We start from the raw sequence: 19,346 nt of genomic DNA, 5'->3' as shown, positions 1-19,346 counted from the left end.
CTGAGCCCCCCTACTACAAACAAGTAAAAATCAAGAAAAAAAGTGTAAATTTGCATGAAACCTGCAGATAATTACTTAAAGACTGAAACCACCACAAACAGCCCTCCAGGACCCAAAATAAAGGTGTGCGAGGTTTTCTGAAATTTTTAAATAGCCCATTCCGTGTTTCCCGCCAGATATTTCCCAACTTGAAGAACGACATCCGGAAAACATGTGAATAAAAACAAACTGGAAACGATAGTCTAACCCAAAGTAAGGTTATATGTATAGCAACAACAGTTTGAACGAAGATATTAAGGCTAGAATAGCGCGCAGTCAAATTGTTCCAAACTTGAGCCTCAAAGTTGTAAAGACGCAATAACAGCCGCGAGATAAACATTTTTTCAAAACGGTTCGCACCATTACGGTTCCAGAGTTATTTTGTATCTGCCCCGTTCCTTAACGATACATTCAACTATCTCATCATTGTACCGGATCGCCATTCGGTCCCACGGATCATCAACAGGCGCCATATTCGGCAATCAAAATTTTCAAAAAATTAATCTCGATCCAAAGCTATTATCTTTAAAATAATTGGCAATCAAATATACTAGACTGTCGTGATATAATAGCTAACGTAGAGAATAGCTCATTCACGCCATATGGACTCTTTGCCTTGATGAGAAACCAATGATTACATAAACTAACAGTTTCTGCGCGACCTATTTGTTTTATCACGAAAGAGAGCAAAGAACTCGGTCGGGTTTTTTTTTCCTAAATCGGTCTTTTATTTATGATTTGCATAATAATCGTATAATCCGCATTATAGCCGCAGATAACTCTTTGTCGTTCCGTTTATTATTTAGCGAGGATGTAAAGTATAAAAGAACTTGAGCGTTTAACAAACAGAAATGGGCCCATTCAGCTGTTTGTTCCCAAGTGCCAAAAGATCACAAAAAAAAACAACACAACAATAAAAGTTTCAAAAGCTCTAAAATGTAGAGTTCTTATTTTTATACAGGAAGCCAAGGAAAGCTTTTATTCTTTCATTCAGCTATGTTGTTATATTGCTGTCGAATGGCGTTTTTTTTCCTTTACGACGAATCTAAAACATTATTCTCCTTGCGTATCGCGAAATCGGGGGCACCACACAATCGAATAAATTAGTGGGCAGCGGGATTACATTAGAAAGAAGAAGAACATCTTGGACATGTAACCCATTTCATTTGTAAAAGATCCACACGCACAACAGCACGAACGACTTGCATCAGGTTAGCAACAACAAAGTCGTAATGTGCTGCCCTCCAGGTCCAATCTGAATGAGTTATTATTCTCTTACGTAAACGCTGACGTGATTATCACACGCGAAATGAGCGCATTCGAACGGACCACCCATTAAAATCTTGTCCCGCGCACTCACTGCACAAGGAAATATTCTGACGTCAGTATACTAATGGCAAGTTGATAAATGATTGGAATAATTGTTTGTTAAACAGGGGGGGGGGGCGCCAAGCATTTATGAACGAAATTGAAAACTGTAAAGTACATAGCGAAGAGACGAGAAAATTTATTTGAACGCAGCTCAGCATCCGGCCGCCGCTGAAAAGGGCGCGCAGAGAATGCACAGCAGCAGCAGTCGAGAAGAGAATAACGACCGACACGGATGAAACTCAAAAGACGGCGGCGATCTGTATAATGAGGCTATTTATAGGTCCCCAGCTGTCGCAAGCGAGAGATTCGTGGCCAAAGAGCGTCGTCGTCGTCGTTCTTTTCCCGCGGCTACATAGTCGCGGTTGCATTTGAAAAAAGAAAAGGAAAACGGGGTGTGGCTGGCAAGGGATGGGGACAGACGCGATAGGAGCTATTTCGACGAGCGGTATAGTACACACATGAGTAGTAGTATAGTATCACGGTATATACATAGCATAATACAGTTATCACGGCGTGTGCGCCTCGGCTGTGTGACATGATAGGCGGGCGCGGGACCCATGTCGACCCATCGTTCGGGACGGGCTCCTCTCTCTAACGACGTGTACAAGTCGCTTCCAAAATAAACAATCTCGATTCTCCTACCACCGCCAGCACCCGCGTCCGTCTGCTGACAATAACCCCCTGCGCTTGCTTGCTCCTCCGCTCACCCGCCCACCCAAACAGCCAAATAACTTTTATTTGCTGCCCGCGGTTTTTTTTTTCTTTCGTTCAACAGCCCAAAACGGCCATTTTTTGTTATCATCACGCACGACTCGGCTTGATTATTAAAAATAAGAAGATCAACTTTCGCGTCAAATTGGCGCAGAGTTTTGTGATTCGTATATGTACATAACCGCCGCCACTCGGTGTGTGTTTTCACCCGCCAGACATGTTTGTGCTCTTCTCGTCTATTGACTTTGATATCTCTCGGCTTTTCTTATTGTCGCCGATCGATGACGCAATACCAAAGTCCCTCCCTATGGCGCAACGCTAGAGATTGGCAATTCAACCCCCGCTTTTCCCGCATGCGACGAGCTGCGTATCAGCCGAGAGAGAATAATAAATAAGAAAGAAAAGGCCAATGTATTATTATAGGAGAGACGACGACTTTCGCTTTGATCGTTTTGTTTGGTTCCATTTTCCTTGTTTTCCAGACATTGTTGGTGTCGACAGGGGCCAATAACTTTTGTGTGTGGAAAGGTGGGGAAGGGGGGACTGATGTTACGTCAAATCTACACACGAAAAACTCTTTATTATGACATAGCTCGTCACGCGGGAGCGGTCGTATGCCATGCGTAACCGTCGATTGAGACGCAGTTGCGGCGATGAACGGAAGGTGTCGGCCAGAAAGTTGATGAAAGCGCCGCTAGATGGCTGTTTCGCTCGTCCGGTCGACGACCGTAGGGTGGGCACGTTAGGAGCGGGAGGAGAAATGATAGAGGGAGGGTAGGGAAGTGGGTGGAGCTTGGGCGCGGGGGCTATAGCGGGTTAGGCAAGAGAAGGGGGAAGAAAGTTCGTGAGTGAACTTCACGCAGCCAGCATAGGCAGAGTGACGGAGCCAGTGTAGTAGTCGAAGGGGGAATAACGGAGAGAGAAGAGATTCCCGTTCCGCATCACTCCCCCCCATTTCTTCTCTTCTTCTTTTCCTCTTTCGTTTTTATTTCAGGTCGTTTATTTTTCTCAGTTCCTTCTTCATCACCTCTTCTTTTCCACACACACACAACTCACCGGGAAAAAGTAAAAAACCCAAAAGAAACAACTGTGAGAGAGAAAACGGTGCGGTCGAAATATTTCGGCCGTCGCTTTTTTTCTTCTTCTCCTTTTTCTTTCCCCCTCTTCTTCTTCTTCTTCTTCCTCTCGTTCGTTCGCTCTTTTTCGGATTTTTCCTTTCCGTTCACGAGAGAGAGAGAGAGAAACGTCCCGCCTTCTCCCCTCTCGTCCGCCTTGTCTCTGGCCGCCAGTCGTCAGTCTCTCTCCGAATGTGTGCGTGCAAGCGTCGTCGTGCGTGCCGTCTGCTTGCGCGCCTCTGTGTCGTGTACAGTGTACAGTGAGTGGTGGTGGTGGCCTTTACTAGTGAAATCATTTCGACCCCTAAAAAGAAGAAACTGCCTAGGTGAGTCTAGTTTTTCTTTCGTCTGGTTGGAATCATGTCGGAATTGGAGGTACACGAGTGAGTCCGAGTTTAATCGAGCACATCCCAGCGTCTAGATTAGCTTCTTAGCCAACAGCTTCTCGCCGACTAGTTATCTCGAGTTGTCGGGTACCTTGGCAGACTTTTGCTGCTGTCGAGTGGCTGGCCCGTTTGCGTGAGGGACTCTCGAGAGTTGATATATACACGCGGAAAACACAAAAAGGTGGTGTGTGTGTTGACAAAAAGGGGCCGAGAGAAAGTGGCAGGGAAAATGAAAGATCGTAGCGACGACATGAGGGAAAATAAAGAGCAACTCGACAGAGAGTTAACTGAATCAAGAATGCGCAACCCAACACAATTTGACACAAGTGTGTGGAAAAACTATAGGATAATCATTTGAGAGAAAAGAATAAGGGGGGAGATAAACATTTGATTTCTCAACCGGAGAAAATGGAGAGAGGAGGCCAGAGGGTGGTGGCAGCTGTGGGTGGAAAATATCCTCCCTACTACACACACACATAGACAACAACCAAGAGATATCCGGGGCCGGACAACGCCCCTATATACATTCACTAGCAACTATGTGGCCCCCTTTAAAAAAATAGTTTTTCTGTTTCTGTTTGGAAAAAAAGAAATAGTACTATACTATATACTATCTATATAGAATAGATAGTCTGTGAATAACACACTACAGTATAAGGCTTATTCTTTTTTTCCACGAATTGTGTGGTGTGTACTACATAGAGAATGCCTGGGATGTATAGTACCAAACTATTTACGAGTTCACAACAACCTTCTTTCTCTTCTTTCCTCCGACTGTTTTATCATTTGGATTACGCCCCAGTAGTAGGGGAAAAAAGAGTTTCAATCAGCTCAATTCGCCTCAGTGGCCCAGAATTGATGTACCCGAGTCTCTAAATAAAATCTAGAGATTCCCCCCCCTAACATTTTGGGGCTGGACCAGTCGACATGGTCTTATTGTTTCCGTTGCGATGACGTAATCGAGCGATTCCAGATGGACATTCTCTCCTCCCAACTTTACTTTTGCCACACAGTCTCTCTCACCCCCTAGACAACAGACACACTATAACGACATTGATTTCTAATAGATAAGAACCCGCATTTGTTGTCTTCAATATTGAATATGTAATAAAAAGGGTTATGTTGTTGTTGTTGGGCCCAGTCAAACACCGAAAGGGTTTCCGACTTCCAGTTTTTCCCTACGCCAACAATTCTCAGCCCCCCTCCTTCGTCGCAATTGCTTATCGTTTCCTCTTTCCGTGTGACGACCGACCGACTGGGAAATGAGAAGAGAATAAGTTTGTTGTATAGGTAAGGGGAGAAGGAGGAAGCAGGATATAATAAGAGCTAGAACCAGCTGGGTGGAGGCTATAGTCCAACAGCCCCCGTGAGTACTACTATACAATGTGTATAGTACGTCTTCCTATATGTGTACACCCTCGAGCTAAAAAGCCGCTGTCGCGTGCGCTATACACCACCCATTTCCTCCCGACAGCCCCTCACTTATTACCAATGACCCATCTCTCGATACAATGGGGGTGGGTGGGAGGAGGAGGAGGGAAAAGTCAAGAAACAAGTGAGGTCCAAAAAAGAGTTGGACAACAACAGCAACAGCAGCCGAGAATATCGGGAGAAAAGCTTCTTTCTACATCAGCAGCAGAGCAGAATTCTTTGTAGTTTTTTCTTTTTGTGTTCATCCCCCCAACAACTGCAATCGCCATCAAAGGATATATCACTCGCTTCCATTTTCAAACAGTTTCTGGGGAGGGGGATCATCATCCCGCGACATTATTCTTGTCTCTCTTTTTCGCCTTTGTTGTATTCACGCAGTCACTATACTCGTCTTATTTCCTATTTTGTATTGAAAAAAAGACTTGGGGCGCGTCTGAAAATCGACCGACTTGCATTAGCCATTGCTTATAGTTGAGAAAGATCATCTAAATACGGCCAGTGAGCTGCTATAAGGGGTTATTGTTGCCGGGCCGGTTGTAACTTCATTTTTTCTGTTTTGTTTTGTTGTTCGATTTTTTGGTTGTTGTTGTTTTGCCCCAAGTCCCGGGGTTGTATAGTTGTTGGACTAGGCAGATACAAGTGTGTAGTAGTAGTACTGCTGTTTCTTCTTATATAGAGCCTTTCTCTCTCTCTCTCGCTTGACGCTCTCTTTGGCGTGCCAGAATGATAGAGCAAAGGGATGGCCCGGTTTGGTCACGCCACCCAACGATGATGAAGCCCAGTCAGCCCAGCCAGCAGAGTGCATAAAATTTTCTCTTTTTTTTTCCCATTTTCTAACATGCCTGCCAAGCACACAGAGATATATACAATAGGTATAGATAGAGTGAATAAATGTGCACACACTCTGCGCGTGTTTGCCCCGACCAATAACCCCCCCCCCCCTTCTAAAAATAATAAAACACTGTAAGAAAAAAATCAGAAGAAAAACAAAACACAAGAAACGTGTTTATTTAGCATAACACATTTACAACGAAACGCCCGCAGACAGCAGGTTGCGCACTCTTTTCTATTCTATCGTTCCGTTGTGTTGCTGGTGTGTACCGCATCTGAAATATATCAACAAAATACCTTGATCAGCTGGCTGCCATTCCGACCTTTCCACACACGTTCGATCGGGACCATCTTTTTATTTTTATTTTCATTTTTTAAATCGATTTTTTTAAAATTTCCAATGCCTGACATTCCGATCGAATTCCCGACATATTCGCCTAGCTATAAATAAGTGAATGACGTCGCTCCACTTCGTTCCCCGAAACTCACAGTGTGTGTCTGTCTGTGTGTAGTAATCCGACTGGAAAATGTTCAATGAACTTTTTGGGTTTGTGTGGACGACGACGTCGAGCAGCACCGGAGAGTATCCGCCAAAAAAGTTCATTGATCACTTTTGTAAACCGATCCAAACTCTATTGTGTGTGTGAGTAGTGTATATATGCCTGGAGGGCGACTAGAAACTTTTCTTCTTTTTCGTGAGCGCAGCAGCGCATAGGACTAGAGGATAAGACCTGCTGGGATGTGTGTGTGTGTGTAGGGCCGGGCGAACGTGTTGGAACAGGGCGTCGTGAGCCAACGGGTCAAATCACCTTGGGCGGTGTTGGGACCCAAAGCGAACAACACGAAGAAGAAGAAGAAGAAGGAAGGAAGAATAAAGAGCAAGAAGAAGAAGAAGAAGGAAAAAGTGCTCGGGAACGGCATCTCGTGATCATCGGGAAAATGTACACGCAGCGTCGCCAGATCTCACGTTTAGACGTCCCTTTTTTATTTGCACGATTAAAAACTTTGGTGTGTGTGTGTGTGACGAGAGAAAATGAAGGCAAATTTTTTCTTCGGGATTCCATCCTCATAACCGAGCGGATGATGTAAGAGGCGGCCGGGAGTGGAGATCTCTCTTCCGTCACGGATAATTTCATCGTGACTTTATGAACTTTTAGCACCGGAGCAGCCGCTACCTTTGAGTCATAAAGAAAAAAAGGGGTTGCTGGGGTGGTGGGAGGGAATATAAAAGGGGCAATAGAAAAAAAAGGCCAACAGCAGCAGCACCGACATGGACGACGACAGAGCAGATTGCATTCGATTATCGATGGTTGCTGCTGCTGCTGCTGCTGACTGGTTGGCTTCTACTTCTTGGTCGACTTTTTTATTTTCAGGAGGGGGGCCGGTTATATTCTCTTATCGATCCGATAGAGCTCCTCCCAGCTTCTTTGTTCGTTCCCGAACTGCTCCCGAACACACACACACACTGCGCTCTCTATATATACAGGAGAGCTACTACTACTACACACAACATACACTACTCGTTGCAACTTGCCAACTGCTCTGGCACAAGTCTATATAGCACACAGAGAGAGAGAACACCATTCGATCGATACCATCTCCTCGGTGGTATGGTGGTAGCAGCCTATATATACTTATATAGCTTAACCCCCGTATGTATAGTAGAGCATGCCCGACTCTCTCTCTCTCTCTACTCTGCACACATCCCATTAGCTAGTGGGTGCAGCATTGAATTCAACCGGAAGGAAGAATGGATTGCTTAACGACACGGCTGACACATCTGCCACGCAGCGGTGGTGCAGCATTTGGCTACTGTCGAGACACGTCGTATTTTCTTTAGACTAGGACCTCAATTGTTTCCGTCAAAACGTTTTGAGGCCTTCACTCGCTCCTGCAATCCTATCAATCGGATTTTTCATAAACCGCTAAATGTCATTGACTGGCGCTCACGATCAATTTCTTTATTTTTTTAAATTTCGCGGTTTATTTGAATGCTGGATTTGCGTCAAAAGCTGTGTGTATAAATCAGATGTGTTTTTAGATGATGTAAGTTGTTAACGGGTCGATTTTTATCCCGGGATGTCGTTATATCCTTTGAAATGTCGCTCCTTTGTTCTACTCGACTGATTTACTTTGACCCGATTTCTTTTTTCCTCTCTTATCTTTTATCAACATTTTTCTTATTTTCTTATTTTCTTTTTTCGGATCCAACAGGAATCTTTCATAAAAAGGGGATCCCCCCCAACCCCTTTTGACTCTCTGCGTGACTGAGTCGAGGAAAGACGTGACCCGCCGTTGGGGCCGTGTGGCGTCGTGTCATGCCACGTCATCTCGATTGCGTCGACGTCGAGCGGAGCGATTGAGAAAAAGAAGAAGAAGAAAATCAGGATGTCGCCGAGGCCGGAAGCTTGTTGGCTGTGCTGCCTGGTCGTCGTTCACGACTGCTGAAGCAGTTTACAACGGCGGTACACACAGATAGACGGACACACACGGGCGGATTGTTGTTTGAAAGAGGAGCGATGGGCAGAATGGCCACTCGTCGGACACCGTCAAGTAGCAGCCGACGTCCGAGAGGACCGGTCGTGAGCGACGAGTCGGCAGCGCTCACGAGGAAGAAGAAGAAGCGGGCCGTGAAAATGGTCACCCACCCCAACCGGACGGCGCTCTTGCGGCGGATCAATCCCAAGGCTTCGCGCAAGAAACAGGCCGGTAGCGGAACGTCGCTGATGGCCGATATTCCGTCGTCGGCGGTCACCGCCAATCGATTACGCATGTCCAACTTTCGATCTTCGCTCAGAAAGAAAAACCCGACGGCCAAACAAACGGGCAAGAAGAAGATGATGTGTGGCAAACTGCTGCGCAAGGAAGCCAGGACGGCCAAGAAGTCGTCGGTGGTTGCCGTGACTGCGACCGGGAAGCAGACGGACAAGAGTCGGGAACGGAAGAAGAAATCAGGATCGTCCAGGGCGGTGATGACGTCATCGCCCCTGATGGTCTCGTCGACGACGACCACCACGTCGACGGTGTTCGCCTTGATCTCGACCAGCACAACGTCCAGCAATGTCGATTCCAGCAGTGCGGCCAACGGCCTGGTTGGTGTCGGTGGCAGCCGGCAGCAGCTGGCCATCGCCATGTACCAAGAGCGCCAGGAGAATGTGGACCATCATCCGGCCGCCATCGCCGCCAGCCACAACTCGAAAAAGGCCGGCCAGCAAGCTGCTAAAATGACTTGCGATCTGAAGCATATGGTCGAATCCATTGAACGAGTGGCTTCCGGCCAGCCGTGGATCGACACTTTGGTGGCGTCTGACAAAATTAGACACGAAAGCAGCAGCAGCTCCAGCAACAACTCCAGCAGTAGTTCCAGCAGCAGTTCCAGCAGTGACAGCAGTGACAGCAGCAGTTCCAGCAGTGCCACGTCATCCGGCCAGTCGTCTTCCAGTGGCAGAAAGACAAAGAAGAAGAAGAAAAAATCCAGCCAGCAGCAGTCAATCCATCTCCGCAATCGTTCCGTCAAGAGGAGCGAGCCGGCGGCCCAATCTCCTCCGGCCAGCGGCTCACGTCGACGGCCCAACCAAAGACGCCGATTGGCTTGTCTCAATGCCATGGCCAAAGTCCATTGCCTCTACGAGAGTGAAATCCGCCAGCCGCTGGCCAACAAACATTCGGCCGTTCGGGCCCCGTTCAGCGACTCGGACAATAGTGACGACAGTTCCAGCTCCAGCAGTTCCAGCAGTGAGCCGGCCGTCGATAAAAAGGTGGGCGACAACAACCGGAAAGCGGCGGCCGCCAAGAATAAGTCGCCGGCCACCACCAAGACTAACCAGCAGCAGACGAATCGGAATAATAAGAGCAGCAAGAAGAAGACGACGGAAAGGAAGCGGCCGGCCGTCAAGCCGGCCAGTAAAAAACAACGGCAATCGATGGAAGTGCCGGTTGTCGATCTGGCTGCCTTGGTCATGCCCAAAAGGATGGCCAGTCTCAATGCCACGGCAATCTTGGCCGCCAGTTCACAGCAGTGGCCGGACAGCCCCAAGCCGGCCCGTCGCGGTAAACCTCAATTGCTCTTGTCCAGCGACTCTGAGGAGGAGGAGGAGGAGGAGGAACAAAAGCCGAAAAAACCACGTGAAACCAAATCAGTCATTCCTCATTCATCAGCAGCGACGCCATCAATAGCCAATCGCCAGCCGGGCAATAAATCCAAATCGCCCGCCAATAAGAAGAAGCCGGCCTTAAAGATCAAAAAGAATATCTCGTGCGTCGAAACGGCCGTGTCGACGTCTTCCAACAGCCAAATTCTACGCCTCTCGGCCAACATTTTCCAGCACCAGGAAGTGCTGGACGGCCAGCAGACGACCACCACCAAGAGCAGCAGCACCTACCACCAGTCTCTGTCATCTGGTGGCGAGAACAGCGGGAGCAGCAATGTTACATCATCGTCAAAGACTTTCCAGCAGAGTCAAGTGACCACCACCAATAAAGGACCTCGTCCGTCCTCGACCGATTCGCCCGGCCTTCAGGTCAGTTTTTTAACCTTTTTGTTTTCTTTTTGGGTTTATTGAATGAAATGATTGATACAATTGCCGGTAATGTCCAATGTCAATGGTCGCCACAAAGGGACCTGTGGGTTGGTCCTCCCTTGAGGGGTTTCGGGACCAAGAATCACGACTGCGGCATCGCTGTCACGTGAATCGATCGGTCTAGCTGTAAATACATATACTACACACGATCTTTTAAATAATCATAAAGAGCGTGCATAGTATAAGGTTTTTTGGCTTTTTATAATCTGTCCATTAGATGCGGGATGCGCGGATGGAATAGATAATGAATCCAGCAGCACAACCAATTGGGAAATCGGGATGGGACGTTTCTGTTTTCGACGGGTCGGGTCACTTGAATCAAAGAGAAAAAAGGGGGCGGGATCGACAATTGGATCTGTCATGAACCGACAACAGTCGGCAGTAGCAGCGCCTTTGCGGTTTCGTCGCATCTTTTAGATCCTGTACTATCGAATTCCCCGTAGGCGCGTGATAGGTATATACATTCAGAGTCGCTCTTTTAGATTTCATCGTATAGACTTTTTTTTATTTCTCTCCATGGCGACGATTTGATCAAATCATTTCGCCATATATATATCTCAACCACCGAAACCTTTAAGGCTCTATAATCTAGCGCCAAGATAGTATTATAAGCTGCTGCCGCTCTTGCATCATCACCGTTTCGCGTTGGCGATCGATAGGCATTCAGGCCCCTGGACATTATATTAATAGACGCATTGTATCTATATACACGTATTGGTCTATAGACTAGCTAAGATTTAAGAGAGGGGGGAAACAAAATTGAAATGAAATCTCTCTATTGAAAATGACGTTCTTATAAGGGATTAAAGACTAGTGTATATAGACAAGCAGAGATTCGGCGCACGTATATAATACTTCCCCCCCTCACATTAATAGGCTTACATATTTGCCATCGGTACGTAACAAGTGGAGTCGTGCGTACAACTCAAATAGAATCTATATCTTATAGAAGTCTGAGAGCTTCGCTTTTACGTCAAAAATCCAAAAGGACTCGATTGTACGGGCTCTTCTTTAGTGACTATCTCTCTGCCAATATCTGTTCCATACAAATAATTCTATTACCAACCAGTTGTCTATATGCACAAACACTTGTTTTATGTATATATACCGTCAGTGTGTGGTAGTAAAAAAACAAACAAGGGCGATTACAATCATGTCAATGTCTCTGGTTGTGTCAACCGAAAGAATAAACACATACACAAGACAGAGATATTATTTACAGACAATAACTCCGGGTAGGGGGGGATGATGCAGTGATTGCTTGTGTGTGTTTGACGGGCGGGGAGGGTTAGATGCGACCAGACGCGGGCCAACAGCGTCGTCGAGCTGTTGGATCATTGTATTCATTGTGCCCGGGATCGTGATAGTCTAGTCGTCGGCTCTGTCGGGCGTGTGTGTGTTATTTGTCTCTCAGCTGCCAGCGGCAGGATCCCAGGTCCTTCCCGTTATATTGTTGTTGAGGATGTTGTATGCTGTATAGACTCTTGAGAGTGATGGGCGGGCATCTTCATATTTGCCGGGCGGAAGAAAACAAAACACGATCAAATATATACAACCGACCCGAGTGCCAATTGAAAAAGAAGCGCCATACTTGTCCTCCTTTTTCATTGGCTCCAGACATGTAAAATATATAACGTGACTAGGGTTCGACAACCCATTCCGGCAAATTTTATAAGATATTATTATTATGATGATGATGATACGGTTTCCTTCTTTTTTGATGTTGTTGCATCGCAGTTCTCGAGTATATCTAACCTTGGGTATTAATGGCGGCCATTCGCTCTCCGGCCGTTAGCGAGTTGTTGTTCATCTTTCTCCTTCTGGTCCGTTTTTAGCAACTGCGGCCGCCACCAAGTTGATGGCGTTGATTGCCCTTCCCGTTTCCCGAAATTGCTCATTTATTATTTCTCTCGTTAATGTTATATCGTCGTCTTTGGCATTCGTTATTGACTGATTATCTCTACTAACCGCAGACACAACAAGCCAAACAAAAGTCGCCACCAACTGACGTTGTCGCGGACGGTTACAATCCGCTGGGCGCCTTGTACAACATGCGACCGCCAAATTTGCAACAACAACAACAACAGGAAAGGGCGCCATCACGGCCTCACGAGCAGCAACAACAACCGTCTCAACAGCAGCAGCATCAACACCACCCAGTGACGTCGGAAGTGTCTTCGTCGACCAACTTGCCATTTCCACCGTCGGGCGGGAGTAGCATCATTTCCGGCGGGCATATGATCATGACTAAAGACCGCGACAAGAGTTGGTCATCGGAACGAGTTGCGGCCACAACATCTTTACCTTCAGGTCAGTCACACTTTTCTTCTTCAACATTTATTGGAACATGACAACAACGACGACAAAAGAATAACAGCCGTTTTTTGTGTCGGGTCGGGAGTGAACCCGCACGTCGATGCAATCAGATGATCGTCCCAATCTCGTTCCCAACACACACAAAAGGTTTCGCGGTAAGAAAAATGGAAGAAAGAAGAGGGGCAGATGAATAGAAGATAAAAGGATGTAAAAGAGAGAACGAATGAAAGTTCACTGGCCGAAATTGCTCTAGCTGCGTGTGTACTATTACCAAGTGTGTATGGGGCCTCCTCACGGTTATTGTCAGCTGTTGTGTGTGCTGTGAGGGGCGTAGTACGTTGTACTCGGCGGCCCGCTACACAGCCAACAACCCGGGTTGTTCTTCTTCTTCTTCTTTTAGTTCCCCTTTTCGCATTGAGGACATGGACCTTTTTTATTTTTCTTTTTGTTTGATTCTCCCGTCGTCGTTCTCGTTTTTTCTCACTGGCGTCACAATACACAATGTGCGGGAAGAGGGGGGAGGGTTAGAATAAAAAAAAAGTGGCCGGGGAGGGGAGAACCTGGCGTTGTGACGTCATTTATTGGTATCGATTCTTTAGACGTGATCGATCGTGATGACGTCGGCATACGATTAATTAATCCCTGCCTAGGTCTCGCTCACTAATTATTTCTTTCTTTCTCATGTAAAAGAAATATCTACTTTTAGATACTGTCGAGTCGGCTGTAAAAACATGCTGGCATTTTGTCACAATTCTTGATTAAGTTTGCATGACCTCACGAATCACGATCAAAACGAGTTCACGTTTAAAATCACATTTTCAGCAATCGCGTTTTATTATTAAGAAAGAACTGGAACATGATACAGACGATTTTGACGTTTTATGTTGCGATTTCTATCGGCGATAAAAGAAACAGCCAGCGTGTAAATCGATAGTTAAAAGTCGGGAGGAAAAAAGAAGGAGGGGTTGCCCCCCCCTCCCTCCCTCCCCGTGTGAAACTCGCCTTTACCATTTAGTTTCCGAACGCTAGAGGCAGTAAAGGCGCGAGACGAGACCAGTCGGCAGTGTCAGCAGTGTGTGCTTCGGCTCTGCATGTGTGCAGACACACAAGTTGGCGTGTTTTGTCTTTTACTTCTGGTTGTGTGTGTGTGTGTGTAATCAAGAACAGTTTCCCGTTGGGATAAACTAGTAGACATTGATAATCAAAAGAAGACTCGCCATTTCTAGATCTCTCTTATTTAACCCCCCAAAATTTGTGTCAGTTTTGTGTTCCGCGTGTTGTGCACTCGATTCGTCTGCTCTCTTCATCATCACGTGAGTTTTGTTCATTAACTACTGCGTAGTTGCCATTGCCCATGGAATGATATTCTATTGTTGTAACACACTGATCTACCGGAATAGAAAGGAAGGAAATGAAGTAGATTTTCTTTTTCTTTTGGTTATTGAAAAATAGTCACGGTCACACACAAACTTGGATCGTGTTTGTTTGGCTGTTGGTTTCAAACCAGTCCGTGACCAAAGTCATTTTCAGTGATGTAGTATCAGAAAAGAATGAGAAGGAAAACCCGAATTCGAATTGTTGACCTTGAGAAATTCCCCCCCTATGACAAAAGAGGGCGTGTTTAGAACATTATAACAACGTTGATAGACTGAATTCCCCTTTGGCATTAGCTCATAACAAAATGTTTTGGCGCCAACTTCTTTTTCATTGCGAACTGCCTGTTCGAGGTCGTTACGTCATGCCAACGTCACAGATACCTTTACCTTGCCACTAACGTTGTGTAAGGCCTTATATATTTCTACTGTTAGTCCCGACTCACCCAACGAACGCAAGATAACACTGGGAATTGCGTCTTAAATTCAGTTTCTTTCTCTCGTCATGACAAGTCATCCCGGCAGCGTTGCCAACTAGAAAAATATATAATAATAAATCTTTTGCACTTTATTATCTCTCTCTCTCGCGCATCCGTGATTTTTTGCTGACCCCATCAATCTTACCATGTTTTTCTCTCATCTGACAGTGACCTTTGGTGGAGTGCCGTTAGTGCTCAGCAATCCGATCCAGGCGGCCGAATCGTACATGACAGCAGCGGCCCGTCTGGCTCCGGCTTTTTCTCTGTACCGACCGCCCGTCGACATTCCGTACGCTTCTTTTTATCCGCCACCTCCGCCACTTTATTCGGCCGCCCATTTTGCTGCTGCACCTTCCTATTATCGCGGGTTCGCCTTGCTACCACCACCCGGATCAGGGTAATTGAATAACTCGCTCAAGCTTTTTTTTATTTTATAAAAATTCAATGATGATATGCCCTGCCCTGTCCAGGTTTGTTCCAGTGGCTCTGGCCGATAGTTATTCGGCCTACGCTTTGGCAGCGCCTCCTCCTTTGGTCGGACCGACCAACGCGGATCTTGCCCATTACCTCCATCGGTACCAGACGCTGGGTCCTCCACCTTGCAGCCCTCTCACTCGTTACTTGCCTACACCCAGCCCGTGCGGATTGGGACCTGACTGGAGATTGGCAAGAGATTCGAGTCGATCCGTCGTCGAACTCTCGTCATCCTCGACCATGCACGACGACCGCAATCCGCTTCCTTTGGCCGCCGCCGAAGCAGCCTCTGCCAGTGGAAGCAGCAGTAGTGTGGCTGGAAACAATGGCGCTGGAACTGGAAGCGATAACAATACCTGCCCTAAAGTTGAAGCTGGCAGCACAGCATCTTTAAACCATCCCATGCTGCTCTCGTCGTCGTCGACCAGGAATTTCTGCCCGTTCCCTGGTGGCCCAGCTATGGCCAGCTCAGCGGCTTACGCCAATCGTTGCATCAACGCCAATTGCTCCTGTACCGGACAGTCGTCACCGAGTTGTCCAAAAAACGTATTGGCTGGACCCCTTACTGGTATACACGATTGTGAAATTCTCCTAATTATAAAAGTTTTTAAAAAACATTTTTCTTCTCTTTGTGTTATGTAAAGGTGAGGGTAAGAGGTCCGGGCCGAATTCCATATCACATTCAGTGATCCCTCATCCCAGTTGTCAAGTCGCGTTAGTTCAGCCTCAAATGAGTGGCGGAGGAGCTGGTAGTTCGAGCAGTTCGCCGGCCGTCCCGTCTTTGCTTCCTGAACTTTTACTCCACGCCACTGGGCCACTGGAAACTGCTGCCGATCCGCAGCCGACGTCTCCTACTACCTCCAGCCCAAAAAACGGCATCCATCACGAAGCAGATAGCAGAGAGAAGAAGATGGAACAGCAAATCAACAACAATAACAACAACAACAACAACAATAACAACAATCGCAAAAGGAAATCGTTGTCGGGTGTTTTTCCGCCGAGTCCGGTTTCGTCTCGCCTGCGCAGTCGTGTCAGCAGCGTCAACAGCGACGGCGGCAACGCTGGATGTGGTCTCGAAAACTGTTCCAGGACGTGCTCTTGCCAATACGTCACGGAAACTAGCAGCCATGTCCGCCATCCGGCGACCAATGGAAGAACTTCTCCGCCCGAGTCTCTATCGCTGACAAAGTTGGACAGCAACTTCAACACCAACGACTTTTCGGATGAGCTTCACTCAACGCTCAGTGGCCAGCACAGTCAGGGAATGAAGAAGCGACTCGGTTCTGACATAATTATCGGCATGGAATCTGATAAAACTTGCAGCCAAAAGCAAAGGAAAAAGCTGAAGCCGACGCACGAGCATGGCATGGACTTGATTGGCAAGTTCTGCGATCCTTCGCTGGTGGTGACAACTGGTCTGAGACAATCGGGGCCAAAAAGCGACGTGGACAAAAAGTGTCGCGAAAAGCCCAGCTGCCTCCTGCCGGATGTAGTCAAGAGTCGAGTGATGGACGATCCTCATCTTATTAGGAAAGTGAACGGCAAGAAAACAATCAAAAGCATCGCGAAAATGAAATATCCCAAAAATGTGCGAGCCTCATCACCGGGTCTGCGATTGGGTGCCGACAGCGATGGTACACACCACCAGCCGCCGGCCATGAAATTGGAATCGAGACGTGGCGGATCGAAATCTCGTTCGCCTCTTATTCCGCCCGTTTCGAGTTCCTCTCCCGCACTCCGCTGGTCCAATGGCTGGTCGTGGGAAGGAAACAGTTTTCAGTCATTGGTCCACTTGAGGAACGAGGAGCTGCCCGTCATGCGGAAGTGCTACCCGGCCATGAGACACACCCAGGGCGACATCGTGCGGATGCGTGACTGTATTCTCCTCAAGTCGGGACCCAAAGCCAAAGATTTGCCGTTTGTTGCGAAAGTTTCTTCCCTGTGGGAGAATGCCGACGACGGCGAAATGATGATGTCCCTCCTCTGGTACTATCGACCGGAACACACGGATGGCGGCCGGCGGACGACGGATCTAGATGATGAAATTTTCGCCTCCAGGCATCGAGACGTTTGTAGTGTCGCTTGCATTGAAGACAAATGCTACGTTCTCACCTTCAATGAATACTGCAGGTGTGTAAATCTATTTTTTTATGTCATTTTGTTTGAGAAATTAAGTGTCGATTTCGAATGTGTCGTGCCATCTATCGGCCAGTTTTGAAAATATGAATTTTTTGAAATCGAAGGTATCGGAAGCGAGCCAAGATGACGGAACAAGGATTGCCTCCCCCTTCCGGCGTCTTGATACCTTCAATGACGAGTGAAACGTCGGAATATCCTCGGCGATTACGCTTACCACCGACATGTACGACGACAACGGCCGATCGGGTGTTTCTCTGTCGTAGAGTCTACGACTTTCGTCAAAAGCGTATCGTCAAATATTCCATCTAGGCAACGGTCGTTTCTCGGACAAGCCTCAACAATCGAGTCGAAAGATTTCGATCTACTCTTTAGCCCTACAATAGAAATGATTCATCTCGTGTATTTTTGAATTAATTAATGTCAGCCGAAGGCAGGCTGACTAATTAGGAATTGATAAGAACTTGATACTATTCTGAACTGGTGGTGCAAAACAGGAAAATGCAAGCAAAAAAAAAAAAAAAAATTTTAATTGAAGAGAATCCAGTTGCACCGAATTCTTCCTAAATCCACGACCGGTTTCTCCTCATTGCCCCCCCCCCCCCTTTAAAAAAAAAGAATTATGGTTAATTTATTCTTCTGATTTTGAAAAAGCATGTTAACAGCATGTTCCTCCCCCGTCGGTTCAATTTGTTCTTCTAATTGTCTATAAAAAGAAAAGAAACAAACAAAAAAGATTGTTTTCGTGTTGGGTCATATCACCATAGTCACTCGTTATTTTTTTCCCCCAGAAGAATTTTCTCTCGATTCTTTCATCCCATCCTGGATTATCTTGAGATTATTCCCCTTTCATCCTGTTTTCGTTCTCGTTCATTCGGTCCTTCGTATATGTAAAATGTGCACACACACTCCTGTTTTTTTGTTTATCCTCCTTCTCCTGAAATCCAACCGGTCGGTTTGCTGTTGGTCGAATTAATTCCCCGCTTAAAAAGCAGAAGTTGATAACTCTTGATTTTATCTCATGTCTTCGTGATCCAAGATATCATCAAGGCCGTGTCCTTCAACCAAACAAGATTGTTCCCATTTGTTGCACAACCTGTCTTTCAAAATGAGAAGAAGGTTGTAGAGAAATGCCTCGTATTGTTAATTCTCCTCTCTTGAATTATACCCAATTATTTGGTCTTAACTACATTTTAGTTTTCAGTGTAAATGAATCGACGAGAACTTGCAAAAACACACACACACACACATTACACACACATTTAGTTGAAACGTTTACCTAAATTGTTGAATTCTTAACTGGTATTTCATGCGTTTAAATCTCCCCTTGTGTGCTGTAAACAACAACAAAACAGAAAATAACTTACAAATGTTGTGTAATGTCTGCGTAACGTCGAGAGTATCAATTCAATTTTTTGTTCTCGTTCAACATTTTTTTAATTCAAACAAATTTTCGATTCTCTTTTTCTATGATGTGTTGAAGGGTATAGTTTTTGTCGGAGGTGAAGATTTAAGCATAAAATACAGATTTATAGACTTCGAGAAAATTTATGTCAGTTGTTATTCAGAATTTTATGTATTTTTTCCCCCTTTTCTTTTGCGCGCAAACGCATTTTTTACAAGTGTTTTAACGACGTGAGATTAATTTTTTGGGCGGATTCCAATGACGGATGACCCCGTTAACTGTCGCGCCACGAGAAAAATTAACTCGCGTTAGATGTTGCAATCAACAGGGCTCCTCCTCCCGGTCAGTTCAACCGGAGCATACCTTCCGTAAATGATACGATGCTGCTTGGCAAGCTCTCTCTCTCTCTCGCAAACTCCCGCTCACGGGAGCTGAGCGGTTGTTTTGGAACCGACCGACTGCAATGTAGTATAGAGTAGTAGTTGCCTACAATTCGGCAAACACGCGCGTCCCGCTCGTTCCCGGAGGGACATGATTGTTGACTCTAACATCCGCTAAGAATAGCTTCTGCTGAACGCAGATATTTTTAAATGGTTTCTTCTTTTCTTCCAAAAAGAAGATGGACTCAATTGAGGATAAAAATCCAGGAGAACTAACGCCACACTATAGATAAAAGCGAACCAAGTTTGCAGCATGCAT

At 46.3% G+C, this 19,346-nt stretch overlaps 1 protein-coding gene across 1 annotated transcript; it reads left to right on the top strand.

Annotated features, from left to right (window-relative positions):
• Positions 1-2,965: 2,965 nt before the first annotated feature.
• On the top strand, positions 2,966-18,789 carry LOC124192754 (serine-rich adhesin for platelets-like). Its single transcript, XM_046586228.1, has 7 exons — positions 2,966-3,562; positions 8,099-10,404; positions 12,438-12,774; positions 14,801-15,029; positions 15,103-15,674; positions 15,751-17,236; positions 17,350-18,789. Exons 2-7 carry the CDS (start codon positions 8,404-8,406, stop codon positions 17,552-17,554), a joined length of 4,830 nt encoding a protein of 1,609 aa, XP_046442184.1. The 5' UTR covers positions 2,966-3,562; positions 8,099-8,403; the 3' UTR covers positions 17,555-18,789.
• The last annotated feature ends 557 nt before the right edge of the window (positions 18,790-19,346 follow it).

Source organism: Daphnia pulex, chromosome 4 (genome assembly GCF_021134715.1).
Source record: "Daphnia pulex isolate KAP4 chromosome 4, ASM2113471v1".
Classification (NCBI taxonomy): Eukaryota; Metazoa; Arthropoda; class Branchiopoda; order Diplostraca; family Daphniidae; genus Daphnia; species Daphnia pulex.
The sequence above is the reverse complement of the archived record's forward strand: the minus strand, read 5'-3'. Positions and strand labels throughout refer to the sequence as shown.